General features: G+C 38.4%; 1 protein-coding gene across 1 annotated transcript in view; it reads left to right on the forward strand.

Annotated features, from left to right (window-relative positions):
* The first annotated feature begins 13,224 nt into the window (after positions 1 to 13,224).
* The window catches only part of PPARGC1A (PPARG coactivator 1 alpha), a 115,729-nt gene continuing 102,774 nt past the window's right edge, over positions 13,225 to 26,179 (forward strand). The window contains exon 1 of the mRNA XM_082653225.1: positions 13,225 to 13,351. Within this exon, the coding sequence (XP_082509351.1) occupies positions 13,334 to 13,351 (18 nt within the window). The 5' untranslated portion in view covers positions 13,225 to 13,333. The remainder of the gene's footprint in view (positions 13,352 to 26,179) is intronic.

Raw genomic sequence — 26,179 nt, forward strand, 5'->3', positions numbered from 1 at the left:
AATCTGCCATTTACAACATGGATACTATAAGTTGTAGCTACGCAGTAAATGCTGGTAGATATCACTTTATATCCTCAACTTGGAGTGAACAAATATATTTCATCTCTCTTGTCTGTTCCAATTGTTTCATAATGTTTTCTTGGAATTCATTATCAAAAAAGATTCTGAAGCCATGGGAAGATTCTGAAAAGGGTGGCAATCAGTGAGCAGTGTCAGTCTATGAGCAAAGGAGAGTGAGGTGGCAGGTGCCAGGAAAGGACACAGGCTTTGTACTGAGAAGTGGGCTCTTTGGGACATTCATTCCCTAACGTCTCCCCCTACTTCTGATTTAGTAGTTGTTGATTTTCCTGTTCAGACATAGGATCCCTAAATGCCATGCTTTTTTGAATGATGGTGTGAATACAATTTGATCAAAGCATCATTTCCAGGGGGTTAAAGAAATAGTGAAAAAAAAAGACCTTTCAAAAGTTTAATGGTGATGTCTAGGGCTTCCCTGGTGGCACACTGGTTGAGAGTCTGCCCCGGTCCAGGAAGATCCCACATGCCGTGGAGGAGCTGGGCCCGTGAGCCATGGCCGCTGAGCCTGCGCGTCCGGAGCCTCTGCACCGAAATGGGAGAGGTCACAACAGTGAGAGGCCCGCGCAAAAAAAAAAAAAAGTTTAATGGTGATGTCTAGATATTTATTTTAAAAATAATGATAACGATAGCTAACATTTGTATATTACTCTGTAGTTTACCAAGCACTTTCACAAAGTGGAAACAACCTGTCTGTGAATGGAGTGTTGGCTAAAAAAATCAAGGCACTTTCATACAATGGAATACTAGGCAGCTGTTATACAGAATGATGTAGATCTTTATCTGCTGATATGATATAACACCCATGATAAGTTTTAGAAAAGCAGGTCTATTGTGCGTGTCTAATGCTCTTTAAAAATTATATTTGCACAGACATCTATATTTGTATGTAGATGCAGCATTGAAAGCAATCTGGAAATTTATACAAGAAAATGCTAATAGTGGTTGTCACTGTTTACTGGGATATAGAAGACTTTTGTTTTCTCCTTTCCATCTTTCTGCATTTTCTGAAAAACTTACGATGAACATGTGCTACACTCATGAAAATAAACAATAAGTCCTCCATTAAAAAACAAGCACATTACCATATATTAAGGTCACTTGATCCTTACGACCACTCCAAGGATAGTTATTATCCATGCTTTACAAATGAGGGGCACAAGTTCAAATTAACTGCCAGTACTTAGTTTTACTGTGTCAGGCAATATTCTGATTGATTTACACATATAAACTCATTTAATTATCACAGAAATCTTTTGAGGTAGGTCCTATTATTATCTGTATTTTACAGATGAAGAAATTGAGGCACAGAGAGGTTAAGTACATTGTCAAAGGTCACACAGCTTATAAGCTTATAGAGCCAGGATTTCAAACGAGTTTGCTTGACTCTAGAGTCCACGTGTTTCACAGTGATGCTGTGCTGCCTGATAGAAGGTGCAGGGTGGGAGGAGGTAGCCTTGGTAGCTGAAATGAGCTCTTCTGGCTCCAAATTCTGTTCCCTTGTCACTACACGTTTGCATGTGCCTCATTTTATGCTTGCCGTGGACTGTCAGCCCATTATCTCCCCATCCCAACGTGGCCTCATAGCCTGGTATAATTTATTTAGGGGACCTCATGATAAATTTCTGCTGGAATTCAGTATTGAGAAAAAAATCACTCTTGGCTACATGACAACACTTATCCATATATAACCTACTATGTGCCAGGCACTGTTCTGGGAACTGAGATAAAATAGTGAACAAAAAACTCCTGTCCTCATGAACCTTACATTCTAGTGGAAGGGGACAGAAAATAAGCAAAAGATACAAGTTTAGAAAATTGATAAATGCTATGAAGAAAAATATGGAAGGAATAGGGATAGTAATGGCTGGGCAATGGGAGTAGGGGTGAGGTTACAATTGTACTGGAGAGGTCAAGGAAGTCCTGTTTCCTTTTGTTGAATAATGAATGTTTATCTAACCCAAACACTTTTTGATTTTTGTCCAAATGGCCAGGAAACTCAGAAGTAAATTCAGAACTCAGTTACAAAAAAAGTAGTGCATTCCAAGTATATACCTAATGTTTAATTCCTGACTCCTCTTAACCTGACTTGATGTGGTTTTGATTTTTATAGTCTTGTTTTATGTGTCTAACTTCATATGTAATCCTGAATCCCATTTTTAGAAATAGATAGGATATACATTTTAAATATCAAAGAAATGAATAGAGTCAATGAAAAGTACAAGAGAAACCAAACAACCAATTTTCCTTGAGTTCAAAGGAATCTCCCCTTCTTTTTTCTCATACTGACTGTTGAATAATCTCATTTCTGACTTGATTGGGGACTCTTCGTTTATTACTTTTATTGCTTTCTCCCCAATGCCCATGACCCTCTCTCTCTCTCTCTCTCTCTCTCTCTTTCTCTTTCTTTCTCTCTGACTCTGTCTCTATCTCTGTCTCTCTCTCTCTTTCCAAGAAGGTTTAGACTTGTGTTTCTTGGCTAGAATTGGTCTTTTTCTTTTGAGATACAAAAATCTTTCCTCTTTTATTACTATAACCTTTTTAAGTGACTGTGAAACTTCCTAGGACCATGGTGATACTTGGCAGGAGTTGTGGATGCTGGTGGATATTGTAGTTTCCTAGAGTAATTAAAACTACATTTATTTACAAGGCTTCATTTAGGAGCTGTTGCAATCTATAGTTGGTGTTAATTGATGACAAATTCAAGCTATTTATCAATAATGTAAGATATTTATGTCAACATCTTCTGTTGTTATGCTCACACCTTTAACTTTGCGATCTTGAGAAACAAGACTTTATGTTAACATTAGTGCCTGGAAGGTGACTGAAAACACTGGTGTTGACTGACATCCCAGGCGTCTATGTTTGGTTCAGGCAATGTTGACCTGCAGTTAACGTGGTAACTAGTCCTTAGTCACGAAAAAGAGAGAGTTTTGTTTTTAAATATAATTTTGAAGATCTGTCTATCATGCATGTTAACAATATTTTTCTTTGGTTATTTTTCTGGCTTAAGGATAGGATAAAACAACAAAGTGTTTGGGATTAACTGATACACACTACTTAAAGTAGATAAATAGCAAGGACCTACTGTATAGCACAGGGAACTATATTCAATATCTTGTAATAACCTATAATGGAAAAGAATATGACAAAAAATAGATAATGTATAATTGAATCACTTTGCTGTATACCTGAAAATACCACAACATTGTAAACCAACTATACTTCAATTAAAAAAAAGCAAAAACACCCCACTCTCAACACATTTCTGTTGGTTGTGTTCATAATCATATTCCCAAGTTTTTGTGAAGTTTTGGAGGTGGCATCTTTATGCTTATGACAAGGCCTTTGCAAGACTGTGGGTGTCACGTAGCCTGATATTGTAGTTGTTTGTGGATATGTCAGTGTCTTCCACTAAATTTAAGGCAGAGATTAGGTGTTAATCACATAAATTGGTGCTTAACAGAGTGCCTTCTAGATGGTCGGTGATCAACAACTCTTTGAAGAGTAAATATGAGAATTTATGCCCATATGATTGTCTTATAGGAAAGATATGGAAAACACATACCTGATTCCCTACTGGTATAAGGAGAATCTGTAAATAAAGTAAAAGGCTTAGAACATGCCTGAAATACAGTAAGTGATCAATATAATTTACCCATTATTAGTATTATTTATTATACTATCTGAGTATTCCCAGGGCATAGCAGAATGTATGGCACAGAGTTCACCTTAATAAAGATTCATTTAAGAAAGAACACAATGAATGAATGAATGAATGAATTCCAGAAGAGGTTTGGTATCCATTCTGTGAGCTTGCCCAGCACCTCCTGCATTGCTTAACTCCAGTATATTTTACTAACATATTATACATGTTTATTCATCGGCTCACTTACCAGCCTGTGGTGCTCCAAAGGGAAGATATCTTCTTTATCTCAGTCTGAAGGCCAGCACAGCCTGTGGAATGTGGCAGGTTCTCAGTGCCTGCTTTATGAACGGATGCCTGTGAGGATGGGTGCTTGAATACATACCTCCTCCATGATGTTCTGTTAGCTCAGAAGAAAAAGAGTTTGGGTGGATACCAATAGGAAGAAATATCCTACCTTGCTGTACATAGCTATAGAATTCTAGCATTCATTCCTTTCCAACACATGTTTTTTAAGTTGTTTAGTTACCGTTTTAGACCTATGGACATAATTGTGAACAATTGTCTTCATGGAGAGTGTGTTCTAAATATCTCTGTGCTTCAGTCCTAATTTACTTTTGAAATTACATTAAAAATTATATTCCTGAGCTTTTAGACATTTCACCGGTTGGTCTCCTACTGTTGAAGGGCCTACATTCTATATGCTCATTTATTACATGGCAGAGGGGAGAGAGAGGTTGAGAGAGATAGAGACAGAGATAGGGGGTGGGGGAAAAGGGAAGTCATTGACTATTAGTCATTGACTAATTATAGTTTAACATGTGTTTCTTGATTAAATTAGGAGGGGAGGGGGACGGAAAGAGAAAGGCATTTGAAGAAATTGGTACACACGATCGGGAAGGTTGTCAGCCTAAAATCTACAGATCTGTTGGGCAGGCTAGCAGGATGGAAACTCAGGCAGGATTTTTTAGGTTACAGCCTTGAGGCAGAATTCCTTCTTCTTAGGGCAACCTCAGTTTTTGGTCTTATAGCTTTCAATTGATTGGATGAGGCCCACCCACATTATGGAGGGTCATCTGCTTTATTTAAAGTCAACTGATTGTAGACATTAGTTACATCTACAAAAGAACTTCACAGCGACACCTAGATTAGTGTTTGAACAACTAGGCACCATAGTCCAGCCGAGTTGACACACAGACAATCAGAATATGATCTTTTATGATCCTGATAGAATCCTCCTCAAGAGCCTAGGCACAGTGAGCCCTGCTTTACAGAAGGCACAGAGAGCCTTCCAACCTTTCCTCAGGCCATGTGGCTCTGAGCCAAGGTCAGTGTCAGAGTCGAGGGTGTGAGGTTCTGTCTGTACCATGTTGCCTCTCAGCCTGGCCTAGCAACCGAGAACCCACTTTTGAAAATGCCATCTCTTCACCTGGAATTCCCTCTCCCTCTCTTTGTTTAAATCTTTTCTAAGACATTTTTCTACTTTAAAAAGTAGTTCTGGGGCTTCCCTGGTGGCGCAGTGGTTGAGAGTCCGCCTGCCGATGCAGGGGACACGGGTTCGTGCCCCGGTCCGGGAAGATCCCACATGCCGCGGAGCGGCTGGGCCCGTGAGCCGTGGCTGCTGAGCCTGCGCGTCTGGAGCCTGTGCTCCGCAACGGGAGAGGCCACAACAGTGAGAGGCCCGGCCAAAAAAGAAAAAGTAGTTCTGCATACTGGGTATCTTTTCAAATGAATCCTGATGACCTCTTTGTGGTTTAGTCTTTCCATTTTGTGATTATGCAGCTTGTGATTGTGTACATTTGGGGACAGGCAGTTCCTGAACAGCCCCTAGGATTGCATATCTTTAAAAATAGATGCTTTCCAGAATCCATTCCTATGCATTTTAGTATATATTTCTTTCTTTTTTTTTTTTAATTTTATTTATTTACTTTATTTAGTTATTTTTGGCTGTGTTGGGTCTTCGTTTCTGTGCGAGGGCTTTCTCTAGTTGCGGCGAGCGGGGACCACTCCTCATTGCGGTACGCGGGCCTCTCACTGTCGCAGCCTCTCCCGTTGCAGAGCACAAGCTCCAGACGCGCAGGCTCAGTAATTGTGGCTCACGGGCCCAGCCGCTCCGCGGCATATGGGATCCTCCCAGACCAGGGCTCGAGCACGTCCCCTGCATTGGCAGGCAGACTCTCAACCACTGCGCCACCAGGGAAGCCCAGTATATATTTCTTGATGAAATAATTTGTATTCATGTATCATAATTTCTCTAGTCCACGGTGGACATTGTCAATCTTTTGTCCAATTGGAAAATCATTGATTAATTATAGTTTAACATGTGTTTATTGGTTAAATACATGATCATTTATCCCAGTTTATCAACAGTTAACAGCAGATTTTGTCAGACTGATGGCCTGTTAGGAAGATCATCAGGTAACTATCAGAACTTGTTGGTGTCATTATTTATATCAGGACTCTAATTGTATATCATGTCTGTCATCTCAAGATTTCACTGCAAAACATGTGAACCCATATTAGAATTATTTAAGTTCACATCTCTATCCCCACAAGATCATAAACTCCTTGTGAGAGGATAGATTGTATTTTATTCATAATTGTGAGTAAGATCACTAGAAAATATTATCTTGATAATCAGAAGAGGACAGAGGCGATGATTTCCACTGGGTGTGCCCCACACTGCGCTAGGCACACAGAGAATGATTTCACAGAAGGGAAGATGGGAGAAAGGCTCCTGATGACGCCTGCTTCTCCTTCCCCACTCTCTTCCAGGCAGCCTGGGTTGCCCTGTTCTTTGTCCAACAGATTCCTCTTGTACAGCTGCTCCAGACTCAGAGATTCCATCATCTCTATTAAACTGTGGGCTCTGTGAGGCCAGCAGCCAGATCTAATTCAACTACGTAGCTGTAGCGCATCACACAGCTTTAGTTAGCAAAGATTAAAAACTTTGTCAGGCAGCAGAGGGAGGCAATTTAGTGTAGAGGTTAACAGGCTGCCCAGGTTCAAGTTCCAACCTTACCATTTATTAGATGTGTAGATGTATTAACTTTTTGTGTCTCTTTCTCCATCTGAAAAAAAAAGGATAAGAATAGTTCCTATTTCATAAGATAATATGTATAAAGCACTTAGAATGATAGTGGGTACGTGATGGACCTTATACATTCAATTGTATTTTTTAAGAAAACCACTTATTTCCGTTTTAAACTACTTTTGATTTTCTATCTCTGGTCTAGTTACTTCCTAGAATGTTGTGGGTTAAAGACTGATTTCCAATAATATCACATAAGCAGCTGTGTCCTACCACCTGCTTGAGAGCCAGATCTTGGCTCTCACCGCCTTTCGTATTTCTTTGTATTTCCCTTAGCAGTTAACACTGGACTTTGTATGATTTATCATTTGTCACCAGGACTTTTTATTTTCTAGTCCCCTTAGTTTTGGGGAAAACTAAAATTTAACCAAATATCTACAGATGCCGCTCTAGGTATCTGATCCTTACATTCTCCATGAGGGCATTGGTGTCATCCTTATTTTATAGAGACCCAGGGAGATTAAGTATCAATATCTTGACTCATTTCAAAGAGTCTGGAAGTATCAGAGCCTGGTTCTGTCCTCAGGTCAGCCTTCATTTAAATCTCTCCTTCATTATCCTTCCTCCTTCTGCCTTTCACCCTTCTGGGGTCTCAGCAGGTACCCCCACCATCCCAGAGCTAGAGGAATCCACATGCTCTTTTCCGGCCACGTATGCCTCTTGCAATCATTTATTCGGGATCCCAGAACTTTTATTGGAGGGCCCACGAATGGACGGGCAAGGTCCTGGCAAACCACATCTCTGTTTTCCTTTATTTGCATGTTGGCAAGCATACAGGATTACCCAATACTACACTAAGCTAGTGAGTAGGGCACTCAGCAAAGCAGGGCACACATGCAAGGGCACCAAAATGTCTCCTTTGAAAGATTATTACATTTGTTTAAAAGAATGAAATAGTGCCATTTGCATCCAACATGGATGGGCCTAGAGATGATCATATTAAGTGAAATAAGTCAGACAGAGAAAGACAAATATTGTATGATATCACTTATATGCGGCATCTAAAGAAATGATATAAATGAACTTATTTACAAAATAGAAATACACTCACAGACACAGAAGACAAACTTATGGTTACCAAAGGGGATAGTGGAGGTTGGAGGTGGAAAGGGGGAGGTAAATTAGGAGTTTGGGATTAACAGATACACACTACTATATGTAAAACAGACAAACAACAAAGACCTACTGTACAGCACAGGGAACTATATTTGATATCTTGTAATAACCTATAATGGAAAAGAATCTGAAATCACTTTGCTGTACACCTGAAACTAACACAACATTGTAAATTAACTATACTTCAATTTAAAAAAATGGTTAAAAAACTGATCATTGGAAACAGCTATTGTGACAAAGGTTAGAACCCTACTAGGCTTCTCTATACATATGTAATTTAGTAATTAGTCTACTTTTTATTTTGAATTACATGTGGGGCAGGAGCCTCTAAGGTCTTCACAGTTTGGATGTTTATAAAGTGAAATAGATCTGTTTTCAAGTCCCTAACTGATCACTGTCTCTTCTCCCTCAACACACTTTCTATTGTTCTGTTCACATGTGAGTGTATTAATTGATTGTGAGTCTGACCTTCCACTCACTCTTGGACTATAAGAAGTTTCAGGGCAGAGAGTTATACAGTCTTATACAAGTTAAGTACCTGGCATATTGCTGGACCATCTTTTGGATAGTAGTGGATACTTACTGATTTGTTGACTTGTAACACCTGGCTGTTTCCCCTTTAATCTTGCATTCTACATGTTTACAGATATGTATTTTCCCAGACAGGTGGCTAGGTGTAGAGAGATTGGTGATGTGTGTCTTCCTCTTTGCCTCGGCATCATGACACTGACATTGTCCTTTGACCCCAAGTCTTTGAGCAAGGATTTTAAGTTTTTTAATTTTTTGCGATACGCGGGCCTCTCACTGTTGTGGCCTCTCCCATTGCGGAGCACCGGCTCCGGACGCGCAGGCTCAGCGGCCATGGCTCGCGGGCCCAGCCGCTCCGCGGCATGTGGGATCTTCCCGGACCGGGGCACGAACCCGCGTCCCCTGCATCAGCAGGCGGACTCTCAACCACTGCGACACCAGGGAAGCCCAGGACTTTCAGTTTTAACTGTAGCCTTTAGGATCGACTTTATCTACCTTTACAAGGTGGGAAGATTGTGAACAGTTAGTATTTAGTAGGCAGAATTCCTGTGGAGGAGAAGGAAGTCCATCTCACACCCTTTGACAAGTCTCAAGTTACTGTCTGAGACTATAAATAACGACTATGGACATGAATCGCAGAGACGAATCCTTTGTGGATAATTTTCCAAGCAGTAGGGTGTTTTCTTTCCACTTCCCTCTTCCCCTTTCAAGTGGTGATGGTTACTGATAATATTTAGAAAAACAATATATAGATTCTGAGAATACATTTCTTCTCTGCTATATCACCAGTTTAATTTATTTTACTTATTTTAACCTCTGGGCATTTCTACGGTAACTTTATGATGCAGATATTCAGAGAGGGCTTTGGTGCATATGAGTAATCCAACTTTCACGTTTTCCTTGTTTTTGTTTGTTTGTTAGTTTTTATTTTCCGCACTTCACCTATTTCTGCATTTTCAAAATTTTGATTTTTCATATTTAGTCCTTAATAATTTTGCCTATAAATAACAAAAGAGATGCTTGGAGTTGGAAGATGTAGACATTGTCTGACACTCGTTCTTTTATTGCAAGTGACATTTGGTAGCAATTTGTACTATCTCTTTCCTCATACATTTACCCAAACTGGTAATGACTAAAGCATCGGCGATAAATCCAAATATCAAATTTTTTTCCATTTAAAAGTTTTCAAGATTTTTCTTTCACAGGAATCTTTGATCTTTAAAAATGCCTCTCTTTTATACATTGAGTTGGGACTTACTTTATCCTCCAAGCAGAGTTGTCATTTCTTCTCTCCCTTCAGTAAGTGGGCAAGGCACCCCAGAGAAGGAAGCATGAGTCCTGGTTCTTATACACCTTTGTGTATTCATAAATCTCAATCTCTACTCCATGGACTAAAAGGTACAAAAACTTTATTGCATATAATTTACTTTAAAATGCTTTAGGAAAGGAGGGAGAAGGAGTGAGAGGACAGAGAAATAGCTGAATCTGAGAAATCTGAAAAGTGAGGCAAGTGGGCATTTGTGTAGCTCCCCCTGTAGGTGAGGCATTCATTTTGTATGCCCCTTACTTACACCCCTTCAGCTTTTCCTGTTGAATCCCTGTGATAAGCCTGGGAGGTAGGCATTATGTCCATTTTCTAGATGGGAAAATGAAGGCACAGAGAAAATAAGTAGTTCGGCTCTTGGGATTGAGATGAAATGTTCTGAAGTGGCTTCGTACTCATGTTTGTGTCTGGTGCGCCTTGCTGAGGGCACAGCCTTCACAGCCAATGTATTCTGCGTCCATCGGAATTAGATTTTGCTTCCAAGTGTTTGTTCTTAGCAGCATAACTTGCATGCCTAGAAAGGGATCACGAATGTGAACTTGGCTTAATGCTCTTTTAGAAAGTGAGTTTCTCCTTTTTAAATCATCGCATTCAGACCAGACCTCAAAATATTACAAAACCAAAACATGCAACTTTCATTCCTACTCAGTTATAATCAGTGTGGTTTTGATTTTTTTTTAGGCGTGGTGGTGACGGTAGCCATGGGGATTTCAGAATTAATAACACATGCCTACCTCCCCAAGTGGCCATAGGCCATCCCTGTTTGCCTCTGTTCTTCTAGGCTCCAAGAGGTGTGAGCGTATCAAAGGACACAGTCTCATTCTGGCTTTGAATTCTGGGCTATTTACTTGGGAACCTGCCCCATTGAATGATGGCCCTCTAGTCCACCAGGTGACCCAGGTACTTTGGATCTTAGTTATAATTGTTTTAAGACCAGAGCTGCAAGGTTCTACAAGCTTACATTTTTTGGGGGTAAATGCATTCAGTGGAGTTTGTTTTATTTCTTTTTCATAAATCAGAGGAGATTAGAAAACCATATTTTTTAGCTCCCGTTTCTGAAGACTAGTACCGTGATGAGTTTTGAATGGCCCTGACTCATGCTACCTTTCTGTATTTGGCTGCACTTCCAAGCAAAGGCTATAAAATTGTAAGTTTATTCAATTATTGGTATTAAGAGTCAAGCTTAAGGTGTATTTACTGAGTCCTGTTCTAGAGTGAGATAAGCATATTGTTTGTGCTTCATGGGATAGATTTGTATAGGAACAGATATGTGGCATGGAAAACATTTTTGTAATATGGTTTGCCATGTGGTCCTAAGATGTGTTCCAATCTGACTTTCGTTTGCAATTGCCATCTTCAGAAGGAGTCTAAATTTCATTTAGGGAGAAGAGTGGCATTATAATAAGGGCTCCTTTTTCTCTGGGGGTGCTGTCAGTGATCTGAATCAGACATCTCAAGTTAACTTTAGAGGTTGGTCCACAGAGAAAGGGACGTTCTTTTAAATGATTTGTCAAATCACATTCACAGAGACCTGTGGTGTGCCTACTTTTGACCAGAGCAGGGTGCCATGTGTTGGCTGTGATTCTGTTTGAGTTCTGCCTTTTCTTAATTTCCCTGGCAGTTTTAGCTAGATGTGTGTGGTGTTTTTACTTTCATTCTGAATGGGAAGCTATGGTTCCCTTCTGATTCGTGGAGAGATTCCTAGATGTCTAACTTACGTGACTTTGGGGCACAAGCAAAAATGCCATTTTTCTGCACAGTCTGCAGAATGTCTGGAGTCAGACAAGACTGACTTTAGGTCCCAGGTCTCCTACATACCAGCTTTTTGTCTTTAGAAAAGTTACTTAAACTTTAAGATTCAATTCCTAGAACTGACATAATAATAGTACTTGCTTCTCCTGTTGGTGCAAGAACTAAGTGAGATAATCCACAAAGCTTCTCGGCACAGTGCTTGGCATAATAGCAAATATCACCAAATGTTGGCCATCGTTTTTTTTTTTATTGCTACTATTTTGACTCTAGCTCAAAGAGGTATGGACTGTGAATGTTAGAAGTAGAACGTTCTCTAGAAGTAGAAAAGAGTGTTCTTTGAAAGCTGAAGAAGGAGAGGGGGAGAAAGGAGCCCCGTGCTTCATTTCCCATCCTTCAGACTTGTTTATTACAGTGGTAGGTTACCATGGAAACTTTTGGGATTAAGATGGCATTATTGAGTTAAGCATTCAATAAACACCTCAGGAAAGCAAAGCTAAGACATGTATGCCCGCCATAAGTAGTTTTCAAATAAAAGGGTTATTTGGGGGCAAAGATGGGATGGCAGCTTACTGACTTTCTTATCTCATGGAGTTTCCCGAGAGAATGATGATCAAGAGTTGAAACTGTGATTGTCACCTTGCTTCTGCCCCTTTGAGGCCATTCCGTCAAGTTGTCAGTAGTTACAGCCAGAATTTCAAAATGGGAAGCTGCTCTTTACGTACCAGGGAGTGTGGCTTTCCAAAATAGATTCCAAAGTCGAAAAGAACTCTGAGTGTTTTTCGAGAAGGGTTGACCTCCTTTCATGCCACTTACTGTGAATTAAAGCTGCGAGGGAGAACTAGTTTGGGCATGTGGTACAGCACTTAGAGCCGCCGCTGCCAGGGAACAAGATTTGTGTTTCTAAGGAGATACAACAAAAAGGAGAATGCTTCAAGAGCCAGAGGCTGTCAGAGTGTAAAAGTATCTATGTTCAGAAAGGGAAACAGAAATTGAATTAAGTAATTTTATACACAAGTTACAGGGTGCCCTTCTGCTAATAATTCTTAAATGCAAAAGCAAATAGTTGTGGTCACAAAGGGCTTAGTACATCTCAGCTGATTTGAGTTCTCAGACTTGAACTGGATGTAATTGGTATTAACCTGCTCTGTGCATGTGATTTTCAGATGGCCTGACTCTTGTCTGTCATTTTGTTGGGCTGTATTAGTAACAGGGACATATTCCAGCAGAGGTTTAGGCAGCCACTTGACAACGAGAGGAGGAGAACTCTCCAACCAGAGCAGCAAAACAGAATCCTCAACCAGTGTCTCGAATGCCAATTTCAGCCCGTTTGCCAATGTTTAATCAGTGTTTAGCATGGAAGGATGCCCTGGATGGGTTCCTTCGATAAAGTATCATCACAGGACAGAAATCACAGGGAGAGTGCACCAAAGAAAAATTACAGTACAGCTATATTTACTTAGTGCCTCTGCAATGGGGTTTTATTTTCCACAGTTGGAAAGGGAACCACCTGTCTCAACTGCTGATGTCAGAGAGCTCCCTCGAGACACAGGGCTGTTGGAAAGCACATGATACTGTATATATTTGCTCTTACGTCCGTATCAGGCTAAGGCTGGGTTTCAGATTTGTGCCCTATTGTGGAGTTCATTGAGCAGTGACTCTGAGGTGCCCTCCCACGTCACCATGCCCTTGTGAATTAAAAAGTAGCGTGTGTGAGCCCCCGTCGTGAGTGTTCCCTCAACTTGCCATGCAAGTATTTGCACTGCAGTAAAATGAATGACACGCATCTTGGGGGTTCGCATTTATGGACTCGGTTCTGAAAGTGAGTATCAAGAGGCATGATCTCTGTCCCCAGACTCCTTCTGGTGTCTTGGCTTTTGTTTTCTTTCTACTTATCAGGATTTAAAAAATACATATATAGATATCTGTCTATCTATATCTATCTATCTGTCTCAGATTTGGAGGTTTTATGTGTAGATTGTTAAAGAGGCAAAAAAAAAAAGAATAGGATGTGCCTATCTTTTTCATTTTTATTTATTTATTTAACTTTATTTTTTGCTTAGAGCATGTCAGTGTGGGGAAATTGTTATAGAATGAATGAATGCCTAATGCCTGATTTGGAAAGGCTGGATAGTATGACCGTACAATTTCAAGGCATCTGTTGAATTATTATTATTGTTTTTTAAGATGTTCAAGAGTTGTATAACCACTGCTCCAGTCCTTTGTACTTAGGGGATAATCAGGCCTTTTAAACATGGTTCCTTAAGGCAATGGAGGGCCACCATATTGCACAACTCCAGGGGGCACCATTCTGTCGTAGTCAAGGACTCACGCTTGTACTATCCTGATGACTATATGTCCAATCCCAGAAAATATGATGCTATTAACATTACTCAGACATTCCATAAAAATAGAATTGTTACCAACAATTGCAGAAGGCATGCTATTAGTGAAGTTCATTATTTTATTAGTGTCACGCATCTGAATTTGACTGTCTTTACCAACTTGCAAATTATATGGTTGTTACACAAAATAGATGGAAAACAGAATTTCTGAGAGTGTAAATTACATTCTTGGACCACATCAAATCAATGTCCTATTAGGGATAAGAACGAGGTTTCTTAATTCCCAGACTTCTCATGATGCACATCTTCAATTAAATTAATATTTTAAGTGATGCTTGGTACCTTTTGCTCAAATTCTAGAATAGAGTAATAGGATGGGCTAAGACCCCCGGTTCATCTAATCTTTCCCCTAGTGTAAGATTTTCCTCTGAACCATTAAAAATGTTATAATATATGATTGATATTAATTAGTTTTCTGTAAAGTACTGCACTCCTTAATACGAACTGAACTAGAAATAAATATATTACCATGAATTAAGATTTTATTAGTTGCGAAGAAGAATTGGATGAAGGCACCTATGTGAAATCCTAAGTACAGGCATCAAATTGAATTCATGCCAGCACTGCCTTGAGATTAATTTGAGCACTGAATAAGAATAGTATACCATAACATAACTGTGTTTACTGAATCATTTTTGGCACCGAAAACTAAAGCTACATTATAGATGCAACAACGGGCTTTTCTCCCTTGGAAGAGAGAGGCGGGTGCATTTGTAATTCAAGTGAATGTTACCCTCTGAAAAATGCCTCTAGTCCCCAGGAAGAGAACAGTCTTCTTGAGAACCTTGCATACTCATCCCTCAGACCTTGCATACTTTGTGCTGCTCTGGCCTTCTCCTGCAGCCTGTTCGAGTTCTATAATATGATCAGCTCTATTTTCTATCCACACCCCCCGCCCCCAGTCTGGAGTACCGGTTAGACCTCATTTTAAAAATTTCCATCGCGTTATTATGTATATGTTTTGAAAAGGTGTGGAAGGTGTTGAAAAGATAATATGGGGTTGCCTCGAGGATGTTCTAGAAGGACTTCCTGATTATGTAAGGAGGTGGATTATACAACATTTAATACAGGGCTGTGTGAGAATACGGTAAAGATCCAAGGATCACTGTTCACTGACGGGGATGGGAGTGATGCCCCTAGAGTTGTGTACTGCTGGGGCCCTGCTCTAATACCCCTTTTCTTCTGAAATTCCCTGATTCTGTGTTCATTCATTTAATTTGCATCTATGATATCACTTACTCGAGAGTGAGTGCAAAATTTCAGGCCACCACTGTCAAATAGGAACATTATGTACATCGCATATATAATTTGGAATTTTCTAGTAGCCACATTTAGAAAAGGTAAGTTTAATTTTAATAAAATCTTTTATTTTTCCCAATATGTCCAAAATATTATATCAACATGTCATCACTATAAATTATTAATATCTTCCATTCAATTTTTCACACTTAAGACTTTGAAATCCTCTGTATATTTTGCATTGACAGCATGTCTCAAGTTTGACTAGACACATTTCAAGTGCCCAGTAGCCATAGGTGGGTAGTGGCTGCTGCATTGGACAACACAGTTTTTTAATGTATATGCCAAGGTATATACTTTAATATATACAATATATACTTTAATATATAATAAATATACTAAATATATAAATAAATATATATAACTATATTAAATATAAATATTTAATATAGTTATATATAAATATATTAAATATATATTTAATATATAAGTATATGCCAACTTTTTAAATGTATATGCCAACATAGTTTTTTAATGTATATGGATATCCTTACACAGAAAAATTACTTGAAATAAAAAAAAGCCTCAACTATCTAAAACAAAATATAACATACCCTTTATGTCACTTTATCAATTTAAAAAGTAATTGTATGATTGATCACAAATTCGAGAAGAGTATGAATGCTAAGACAATTTAGTTAATGGGCCACTGGTGGCAAAATTGACTTTATATTGAATTGTTTTGCTCCTGCGGCTTTGTTTTCCACTTTTACCCCATAGATATCATCATTTTAAAACATGATTTGCTACTTGGCGGATCTTCTCGAATTTGCAAACTCATGGTGTCTTGTCAGTTTTCAGGCACCATATGGATGTCTTGTTTCTTAACAGAGAAACTCTTGAAAGACTTTTGGCTCAGATCACTTTTGTGGACAGCAACATGGAAACAAAAACTGTTCTCTGCACTTACTCCTTCTGGTCTCTTTAGAGATAGAGCCAGGTCGAGGCTGGTCTGAGACTGCTTTTCCCTTCCTCAGGTACAGGCACTTGGCATCCCCATAGTGTGTACACTCGTAGAGAGTTGGCTTAATGTAAGACTTCGAAAGAAAGTCTGCTCTGCTTTACTTTCAGGACTATTTTTAGATGGGGGAGCCAGGCAAAAAGCAAACCTATGTATTTATTCTACTGGTGTTTGATGTTCAATGAGTTTTAAGTATTGGTATGTGAATGACAGGTATCATTACTGTGTACTTATTATATGCTAAGCACTGGGCTGGTATACATCTCATTGAGCCCTAACACCGATCATGTAAAGTAGGTATTTACGTTGCCATTTTCACAGCTGAGAATGAGAGGTCTGATAGTTTAGGTAACTTGCTTGGGCTCACACAGATAGATACCCAGTGGCACATCTGCGCTGACTGATCCCAAAGCTTATGTTCTCACAGAAGGGGACCATTGTTTTCACACCAAGTCAGTGACCCCCTTCAATAACAAATTTTAAACCAACGGCAAAATACTAAAGGTATAGAGTTGGAAGTTTCCTTCACTTCATTCATTTAGGAAATACATTCAGAGATACCTAATCCTATCCCACCTTTTGATAGAAGATAGATCTAGAAAGGTGAAATGGCTTTGTCCAAGGTCAACAAACAAACCTACACATCGGATCCCTTGATTCCTACTCCACTCTGGTTGTCTATGTGATTTACTGGATTTTTGAGATAAATTGAACATTCAGATTTTTTTTTTTAACAGAAAGGTAGCAAACTTTAAAACTTGGGAGTATAGAAAGACTTCTTTCTCTTTCTTCTCTATGCTTTTTAGACTTTTTATTAACATATAATATGAATACCAAAAAGTGCATATATCATAAGGGTTCAGTTCCATGAACTTTTACTAACTGAACAGACCCATGGAACTAGCACTGCCAACAAGAAATAAAAAACCATAACTAGCTTTCTGGAGCCCCTTCCAGCCTCCGACCACCACCAAAGGCAACCTCTATCCTGACTTCTGGCTGCATAAATTAGGTATATCTGTTTCTGTACTTATTTGTATAATGACTAGCGTAAGTACGTATGTACTTTTTTGGTGTGTCTGGCTTCTTTTGCTTCACATTCTGTTTGTGGAAATTATGTACATTTTGATGTGTACTAGAAGTTTATTCATTCTCATTGATATACTTGGCTATACTTTTGAAGTAGAAGGACCTCAACAACCATAATATTGTCAGTGGAATTAATAAGTTTATTGAACATTAATTATTATTTAAATTGCTTTTTAAAGAACATTATTAACCACAGTTTCATTTGATTCAGTCTAAAACAAAATCACAAAGCTCAAATATGGAGCCTTAACGGTTGCAGTGTAAGGTACCTCCCAGCAAACCTCTCTTGTTCTGTGTTTTTACGCAATATTCAACATAGGGTAATACAATAGGGAAGGCAAGGAGGGCACAGTCTGAAAATACCCACAGGAGATTGAATAGTTGGAGTTCCCACTAAGGAGCTTTGTATGGCTGTGCAAAAGGTTAGGTGTGGCCTATTTTTAGGTACCCTACATGGAAATGGATGTACTAAGATGGATGGTAGGAACTTACACCTCAGGAGTTGTCAGAGATTTTTGTTTTGAAAAGAGGTAGGAAAAGACTCCTTTCTGATCTTCTGCTTGGGGCAAAGTACAATCTGGGCTCTTTAAAGAATAATCAAGCTTCTGGACTGTTGAAGAGGGAAACTTGTAAACTGCCTTTTGGAGACTGTTTCACAGGCCCAGAAATCAAGCTTTCTTATGTTAGTTTTCTTGTTGTTTCTTTTTTCTGGGTGCAAGAAAACAGGAAGTTAAATCTGTCCTGCTGGAGTGTCCAGCACTGTTTGAGCTGGTGGTCTGTCAAGGCTTTGTCCTTATTGAGTTTATCATTCACCTGGTCTTACTTTGCTTACTCCATTGTTACCAGGGCTCCCTCTCCAAATGTCCTATTAGGGAATCTAGTGTGGCTGCAGCTGGGCTATTCATTCAGCGCTAAAGGAAGTTCTCTAAGTTGGTGATATTATTTGGCTCTGAAGCACAGATCTTCCTCCTGATAAATAGGGTCATATGTACAAAGAACAGAGCTAAACAAGAAAACTCGATAACTCCCAGTGATGCATCAACTATATACCTTGTGTTACAGAGTTGGTTTAATATATTTGCTAATAATGCCAGGATAACCTATGTTAGGCATTTGTCCTTCTTTTCTGCCTCCACACCCTAAAGTAATATCTCAGATGATCCTTCTCAAATTACAAAAAAAAAAAAAGGTAAGGTCTTCTTTGACCCAATACCATGAGCTGTTTATTTAACGGGGGGAGTGCTCTGGTATTAGGAGGCAAAAGTGTTACTCTAAGCTCGTATTTCCCTAGACCTTATTCCTATTTACAAAACCTGAATTTCGGATCCATCCTCTTTTCTATCTTCTCTCTCTGGGTAACATCATTTCTTACCTGTTGTAAAACCAAATCACATGTTAGTATGTAAAATTGCATCTATGTGCAGGCAGAAGTGAATAGTCACTATCATATCAGCTGTGTGTTTTTCATCCTTACTATGCAAGCAGGGACTTGATCTTCTACGTGACTTGTACCATTTAATAGAATTAATGATAAACAAGATGAAAGCTTGCTGTTTCTCTGGGGCAATGACCTGGGCTTTGTAAGAAATCCAGGTCTGTAGAAGCTGGTCTTCTTAACAGCCAATATTCATGAAAGTATTATGTTTCACCAGTTCTCATCTATTCTTTTTCTGGAATGGTTAGGAAGTTAAATATCCATATTGCTATGAAAGTGATGAAGCTGTGGTTTTTCAGCAAAGTTGAGCACTGGATACCTTTCCTGCACACCCTCCCTGATTTCTAGTGCCTTTGTACAATGAGACATTTGGATTCACCCCGTGCAGAGAAGTCTTCCCAGGTTGCCTGTGTTTGTCAAGGCAGATACAGCATTGCGTTTGAGAGTTGACAGGGATCTTAGATATAATTGAATCCGGCCATCTTTGTTGATAGATAAGGAAACTGAGGCGCAGAATCATTAAGTGAACTGCCCAAAGTTGAATTGCAGGACCCATGTCCTTCCTACGATCCTTGTCCTTCTCTTTTGGGCTAAATCAAGATCCACAAAGTCACTCTACTTATCAGGAAGACCTGAGCCTCATGTAATCACTTGATATCTCATGAACTTGGCCTTGGTTCCAGCCCCGTCAACCATCTTCTCATGAGAATTCTTAATGGTCAAAATAATGATCACCCAAGTGTAGGAACAGTGATTTGCAGGAAAGGCCCATGAAACTGCAAGGATGCTAAGTCGAAGAGACTCATAATACAGCTTCCATTCCTGTGGAGATAGTCAGCCTTCCAGGGGGAAGGAGATGGGTCAAGGTCTCATGTGACATTTGGAGAACCCAGAATGAGCTTCTTGCCCAGGAACAGGGCTGCAACATGACAGCATTTATACAGGTGGCTCCCCGTTTTGGAACAGATTGTGGTCCAGAAGTTCACTTGCAAGTTATTGGTTTGAAACGTGGACTGCATTTTCCCCATCCAGTCAATTTCCGTGGTCTCCAGTAGAAGCCACATCTCCAGCACCTCTTCCCTTCTTCCTTCTAGAACTGCCCCTTCCTATTCCCTAGTCAGTAACAATCCCTTCTTGAGAAATTTTCTTAATACTTTAGTCATAACATTCTGAAAGCATTTACTATTTTTTTTCTTGGTATGTGCTTCTGAGCTCCATTAGATGCTAGAAGGGAATAAAAAATATGATTAATGAATAGCTGCTTTTGTATAAATAACTGAAATCCCCTTAACCCTACCAAGGATAATTGCAGTTTAGAATGGAATGTTTGTTTCACTTAATTGATGAAATTTCAACTTGAGAAAGAAAGTGAAGATGGCTGTGGCATCTGGGTGTCAGTGGTCTGGGCCCACCTCTGAGGCAAGCTAATAGTGGATAGCTTTCCTCTCCCTATGATTCGGAACTCAGAGGTTTCTCAGGGTGCGAGGTAGTGACTTCTCTCAGCTTTGCATCCTGAGGGGAGTGGCTGTTAGACTCGATTTGATAGACAGAAATGGCTTTCTTTTAAATATATGATAAATATTGAGGCTTATATTGGATGTCAGGGGCTATTTCTATTTGCTACATTCCCTGTATATTAAGAAGGCACAGTTATAAGTGAATCTCTGTGTTTCTTTTTAAAATGAATAGTTTTTATTCTTCTTCTGAATATAAAAGCTATACATATTTAGCATAGAAAATTAAAAAAATTACAGAAAGGCACATATACCCCCTTACATAAAGGCACATGTCTATTAAACACAAATTTAATAGAACTTATGTGATCGGCCACTATTAACACCTTATTATATTTTCTCCTTATCCTCTTAGCTCTTCTGTCTTTCTGAGCGTATATTTATATGTAAATTTGTTGTGATTATAGTTTTTTCAAACATAATTTTAAACCTTAATATTTTTTGAACATTTTCTCATTATGCCACTAATGTATTTCACAACAGTTTTTAATGATAGCATTGAATATATATACATAATGAATATATGTGTATGAATATATATGAGTTTATATATATATAGTGTTCCATTATTTATTTTGCTAGGCCATTATTGTTGGACATTTACACTGCTTTCAAGTTTTCAATAGTGTAAATTATGTAGCATTGACTGTCTTCACACTAAAAATCTTTGCACATATCCCCCTGTTTTTTCCTTAAGATGAACTTCTAGAAGTAGAATTTCTGGATCTATGGGGATGCCCATTTTTAACGTTTTTAACACATACTGCCCGATTGTCCTCTAGAAAAATTTGTACTCATTTATAATCTGACCAGTAGTATTTGACATCTGTTTTTGATTGAACTGCTAAATGTGGAGGTCCGTCTTAGAAGTGGTCTTCTTGATTAAGAATATTTCCTCAAAAATCCTGTGTTTACTTGGGCTAGCAAAAAAATAAGATTTTATATAAGGTATCACAAAATTTAGCTAGACCTTAAGCTAATTGCTTCCTAAGATGAAAATTTATTTCCTTTCTACATCCCCACATTTTTAGGATATATATTCACTCCGCTAGAGTAAAATTCAAATACCAAAGCACTGGAGAAATCCACAACAGAAACAAAAGCAAAATAACTAAAACCCTTCTGAATCTTACCTGGTGGGATTGAAAAAAAGAAAAAGAAAAAAAAAACTTCACTTATTTAATTCTTCCATTTCAACAATAGTTGAAAATACAATTTTTTCTCTACAATCAAAAAAAGTTAGGCTCATTAAGACCCCAGCTCTAGAAATAAGTACCAAACAGGGGGAACTGTTTGACTAACAGTTTTATTCCAATTTAATAATTTGTGTTTCTACCTGAGGTTACTCTGGCCTTCAGTAACTTCAGTTAGGGGATAAAATATCTCTCTTACCAAGTGAATTATGTTATTGAGTTTCGATAGGACTTTAAAATTTTAAATAATAACAAATTTAATAAGATATGATGTGCTTTATTTTCAGTTTCAGTAAAAGAAAATGCTAAATAATCCTATTGAACATTTCTTGTTTAAATAGTCAGTAACTCGCTGCATTATAAATGAATTAACCTGAAATAATTAAGGTAAATGAAAATGTCTATAAATGCACAAATACAACAGAGTTAAGCATCAGACGAAATCAGATTTTAACCATCCTTTTATTATCTCTTATCTGTGGGCCTAATAAGCATACTTCTTGCCTTATGTTTAGATTAGTCCAGTTGATTGCAATTTGGATTAATTTGCACATTATTTTTTACTTTAATGTGAAAAATGCCAAGAGCAGATTTTGAGATCCACGTTAAAATACAGGCTCAGTTGCATAGAGCTGGTCAGCAGAAGGTTTCGCTGGAGATGAGACAGAGGTTGCCGAAGTTGTCTAGTTTATTAGAAGATAAAATAAACAAATGCTAGGAGGCATTAAAGCCGACTACTGATTTTCCTCTGTTTCCCAAATATGCTTAGTTCACAGTGCCATCACCACGGTGATTTTGTGTAAAATAAGACTTCATTTTAGAGTGGGTATAGGCTAGAGGCCTTTGTTATACCCTGCCCTGCTACCACCTTCTGTGCCCTGCACAGCAGCCGCTTCAAACACGTCCCAGGGGCTCAGAGCACGTGCTCAGACTGATGCGGGGTTTCAGGATCAGTTAGCCCCTCTAGGAATTAAAAGCCAGCAATTGAATGCCCGTTATCAATGATTAACTTTAAAAATATTAGGCATTCTGGGCAGATCCCTTTCCTTTCTATGCAGGCAGCATTCCCAAGAATGTTGGTTTCCAGCTACGTAGACAGTCTCTAGGTTATTAAGTTGCCTCGGGGGACTTTGCTGTGCTTTTGATTTGGGAATGAATATTATTCTTATTATGAAACTTTAGTTCTTCCTAGAAGGGTTTTCAGAGATCTGTATGCTCTTTTCAGCTGTTATCTAAATCCTGGCTCTGTCTTATTTTTCTCAGTTATAAAATGGGTACACAGATCATCTTTATTGGGTAGTTTTGAGGACTAAATTGATTGAAGTGTGGTATCTAAAATGCTAATCTCAGTGTCTAGCCCTTGTAAGCTCTGCTGTATATTTTCCTCCCCATTTTTCTTCCTTATAAACTTTTCACCTTAAATTTATTCTTATGTAGTTTATTGTAAGCTTAGAAAAACACATGAGCAAAGATATTTATACTAGTAGCTCTTCACTTCTGAGTTCTCACCTATGTTCAATAATGAGATCAAAACCGATTGTCTCTGCTGTTGTCTACTTGGGTATTTGGGTTTGATGGTGTTTATTTTTTATAAGTGGCAGATGTCTGAAATAGGCAGGGCAGCAAAAGCCTTGTAATCTGGGGCAGGAGAGGGGAAGGAAACTCAAACATCATGTACTTTGTCAAATTTTTTTCATAGAATTGAATTCTTCTCTTGAAGGTTTAATTTCTCTCTTGTTATCGACTTTAAGGATAGATACTCTTGCCTCCACCAATGTTGGAGTCTTGGGGAACAATGACAGAACTACTGAAGGGAGAAATTCCATTGGGGTGGAATCCAGGCTCTGTGTAGATACGGAAAATTATGAGCACTCAACAGATGTTAATAAATACCTCCTTCTATTGTTGAGACAAAATGGGGTTGATTGGGTGTGAATTTAATGGTTAGTGAAAGGACCTTGTACATAGAAAGGGTGTATTTTAAGGAAGACAGGAATCGGATATTGACCAAAATAGCATTGTGTTTTTCATATCAGATTATTCTGTGTTTTTAAGGTCTGTCATCCCCCCAAATTGTAAATTCCCTTGTGTTCATGACATTTACCTTCTTAGCAGCCCTTGCAGTACATTGCTGTGGACACAGTAAGGTTTCAATAGATTCTTGTTGATTGAAACCAAACATTTGGAAATCTTGGAGGCAGAGTTGATGAAGGGGTGAAAAGAGGGCTGCAGGGAGAAAGGAAGAGAAACAGTCAAGGCCTGAGGGAGAATCAAATATAGAAACATCCTGGGAAACCAGGAAAGACCAAGGTTGGTGAGCAACTAACACTTTATGTTCTCCTGAGAAAAGAAAAACTGGACAGAAGAGAAACTTTAATCTGAAGAGCTAATTAACCAAGTTATAAGACCTCTAGAGTATCCCTCTCATTAGAGTTGTAATTTTGAGACCAAAAAAACAACAGTGGAAGGTACTCTAATTTTCCCCAAGAATCTATTTAAATTTTTATGTGGACAATAATAGAAATTTGAGGGAAAAATTGCAGTATGCTGGAGTTTATAAATCATTTCAATGTTTTGACTCCTAACTAACCCTCTTCGTGATGGTAAGAAGAAAAAAAAAATGTATGTATATATAAAACCACCTTTGCTTTCAGAGGATGTGCTGATTTGATTAAGAAAAAGTGGAATTAGGCGGCAAAAAGACAAACAAGAAAACCCCGATAACATAATATGAACAGGTTAAATATTAAAAATAATAATACAGAATGTTCCAGTGTAAAGAACATCTCTAAAAGATAGGATTAAAAATTATATATATATTCACATAAATATAATGGATGCCTAGCATTCAATGAACACAAAAGTATCAGAGAATATCACGACACAGGGATCACCTGATAATAATGAATAAACATCAGTCTTCTCGGTCAAGTGACCAATATTATTTCACAGTTGACTGTGTTGAGCACAGAGCCAATGACCTTTGCCCTGCATTTTAATAATTTACTGTAGTTTTACATTAAATCAGAATATAATTGTGAAGAAAATTAGTGTTTCTTTGTGGGGAGTGCAGAGTAATGCCACTAATTGCATGTATAAAAGCCTTCCTGAGGTTGTATTTTCCTGTTCTTTCTTGATTTGGAAAATTAAAACTATGGTAATTTTCCGCTATTTGTAAGAGGGAAAATGTGCCAGTGAAATGTATTCAGCTAACTTAAAACGTCAAAGCTTTTGGCCATCGTTTTATGTCCAGTAATGACAAACTGTCAATTTCCTCACATTATTCAGGAATATAGTAGCAACTTGTTGCAGATCTCAGAGTAGACAAATTTCTTAAAATAGATGTGATCTGAAAGAAGAAACAGTCTGATGTTTTTTGGTTTGTTTTTTCTTTCACTTTAATATTTGAGCAACTTTATATTTAGAGCAAATCACCATTCTTTTCCTGATAAAGGAATGGACAATAGTGAATTCATTACGTTAAACTTAGTAGAATAGGAGATTAAATGAATAGTGCTTTAGAACCATTTTTAGATACCTGGGGAATTTTTTTTTCAGATGAGTAATTATCAAGTAAAAGACTGAGTTGATTTTTAAAATATATGGGGTTTAAAATTTTATAAAAACATGTATATTCACAAATATATGTCCACGTGAACATCACTCTGGAACTTGGAAGGGTTAAATCCGACCTCTGTGGTGTTATGGGAAGTGTTTCCTGGCGTTGTCTAGTACCTTGAGTTTGTTATGGATTCAATATGTAGTGTCATCATAAAACAGTTGAACCTGCATTAGCCCTCATTGTCTCAGGCTAGAAGCTGAAAAATTCAAAGAATGAAAAAGCTCAAGAAATGAATATTTCTGCTAATAGCATGTCGGTATTTTTCCCTTACTCCATGGACATTCTTGATCTCAAAGGTAAACTGCACAACCCAGGGTACTAGAGTTGGAATCCAGTGTTTATTCAAAAAGGCACCCTAAGGCAGTTGCAGAGGAAATGCTACATGTATGAAAAAAAAAAAAGGTAGCCGGGAAACTAAGCTGATCTGGGCAAAGCGGCAGCGACTGTCTTTACTAACACTTGTTTTCTGAGAGCCTATGAGAGAAATGGAAATAATTAGAAGGACCCTGAAAGAGTGGTATTTTGTTGCTTGTTCTCCTTATATGGAGCAAAGTAAACTGCAGTAACACTTCTCGGGAGCTGGTATTCCCTACTGCCACAGGGACAGCAGATTTCTGGGTAGAGGAGTTTGTTTATACCTTAACAAATACAGGCTGTTTTGTTGATTAAATAAGCAAAAAAAAAAAAAAAGAAAGAAAGAAAGAAAGAAAGAAAGCATGCCCCATTCTCTGTTTTGAAACACTTCCCCCAATTAGAAAATGTCTCATAAAAATCCATCATGTGATAAGATCTTGCCTTAGTCCCAAACCAAGTCCACTTGGATGTCTTCAAATCTGAGTTCTGAGGGAGTCCACATTTTAGCTCAGAATGTAGTTACTCTGTCATGAAACAGAGAGCTTTGCCACTTGCTTGTTTTGGAAGGAAAATAAATTAAAAAAAGATTGCAGGGGATTTTAGTTATTATATGGCCAGGGCTCCATTTAGAGTCGGTGGCATTCAAAGCTGGCTTTAGTCACAGCATGATGCTCCAAAAGTCCAAGTGTTTCCTTTCTTTCTTTCTTTCCGTTTTTTTTTTTTTTTAAGCGTTACTTCACTGAGGCAGAGGGCTGCCTTTGAGTGACGTCACGAGTTT

This window comes from Grampus griseus (assembly GCF_964374135.1).
Source record: "Grampus griseus genome assembly, chromosome: 4".
Classification (NCBI taxonomy): domain Eukaryota; kingdom Metazoa; phylum Chordata; class Mammalia; order Artiodactyla; family Delphinidae; genus Grampus; species Grampus griseus.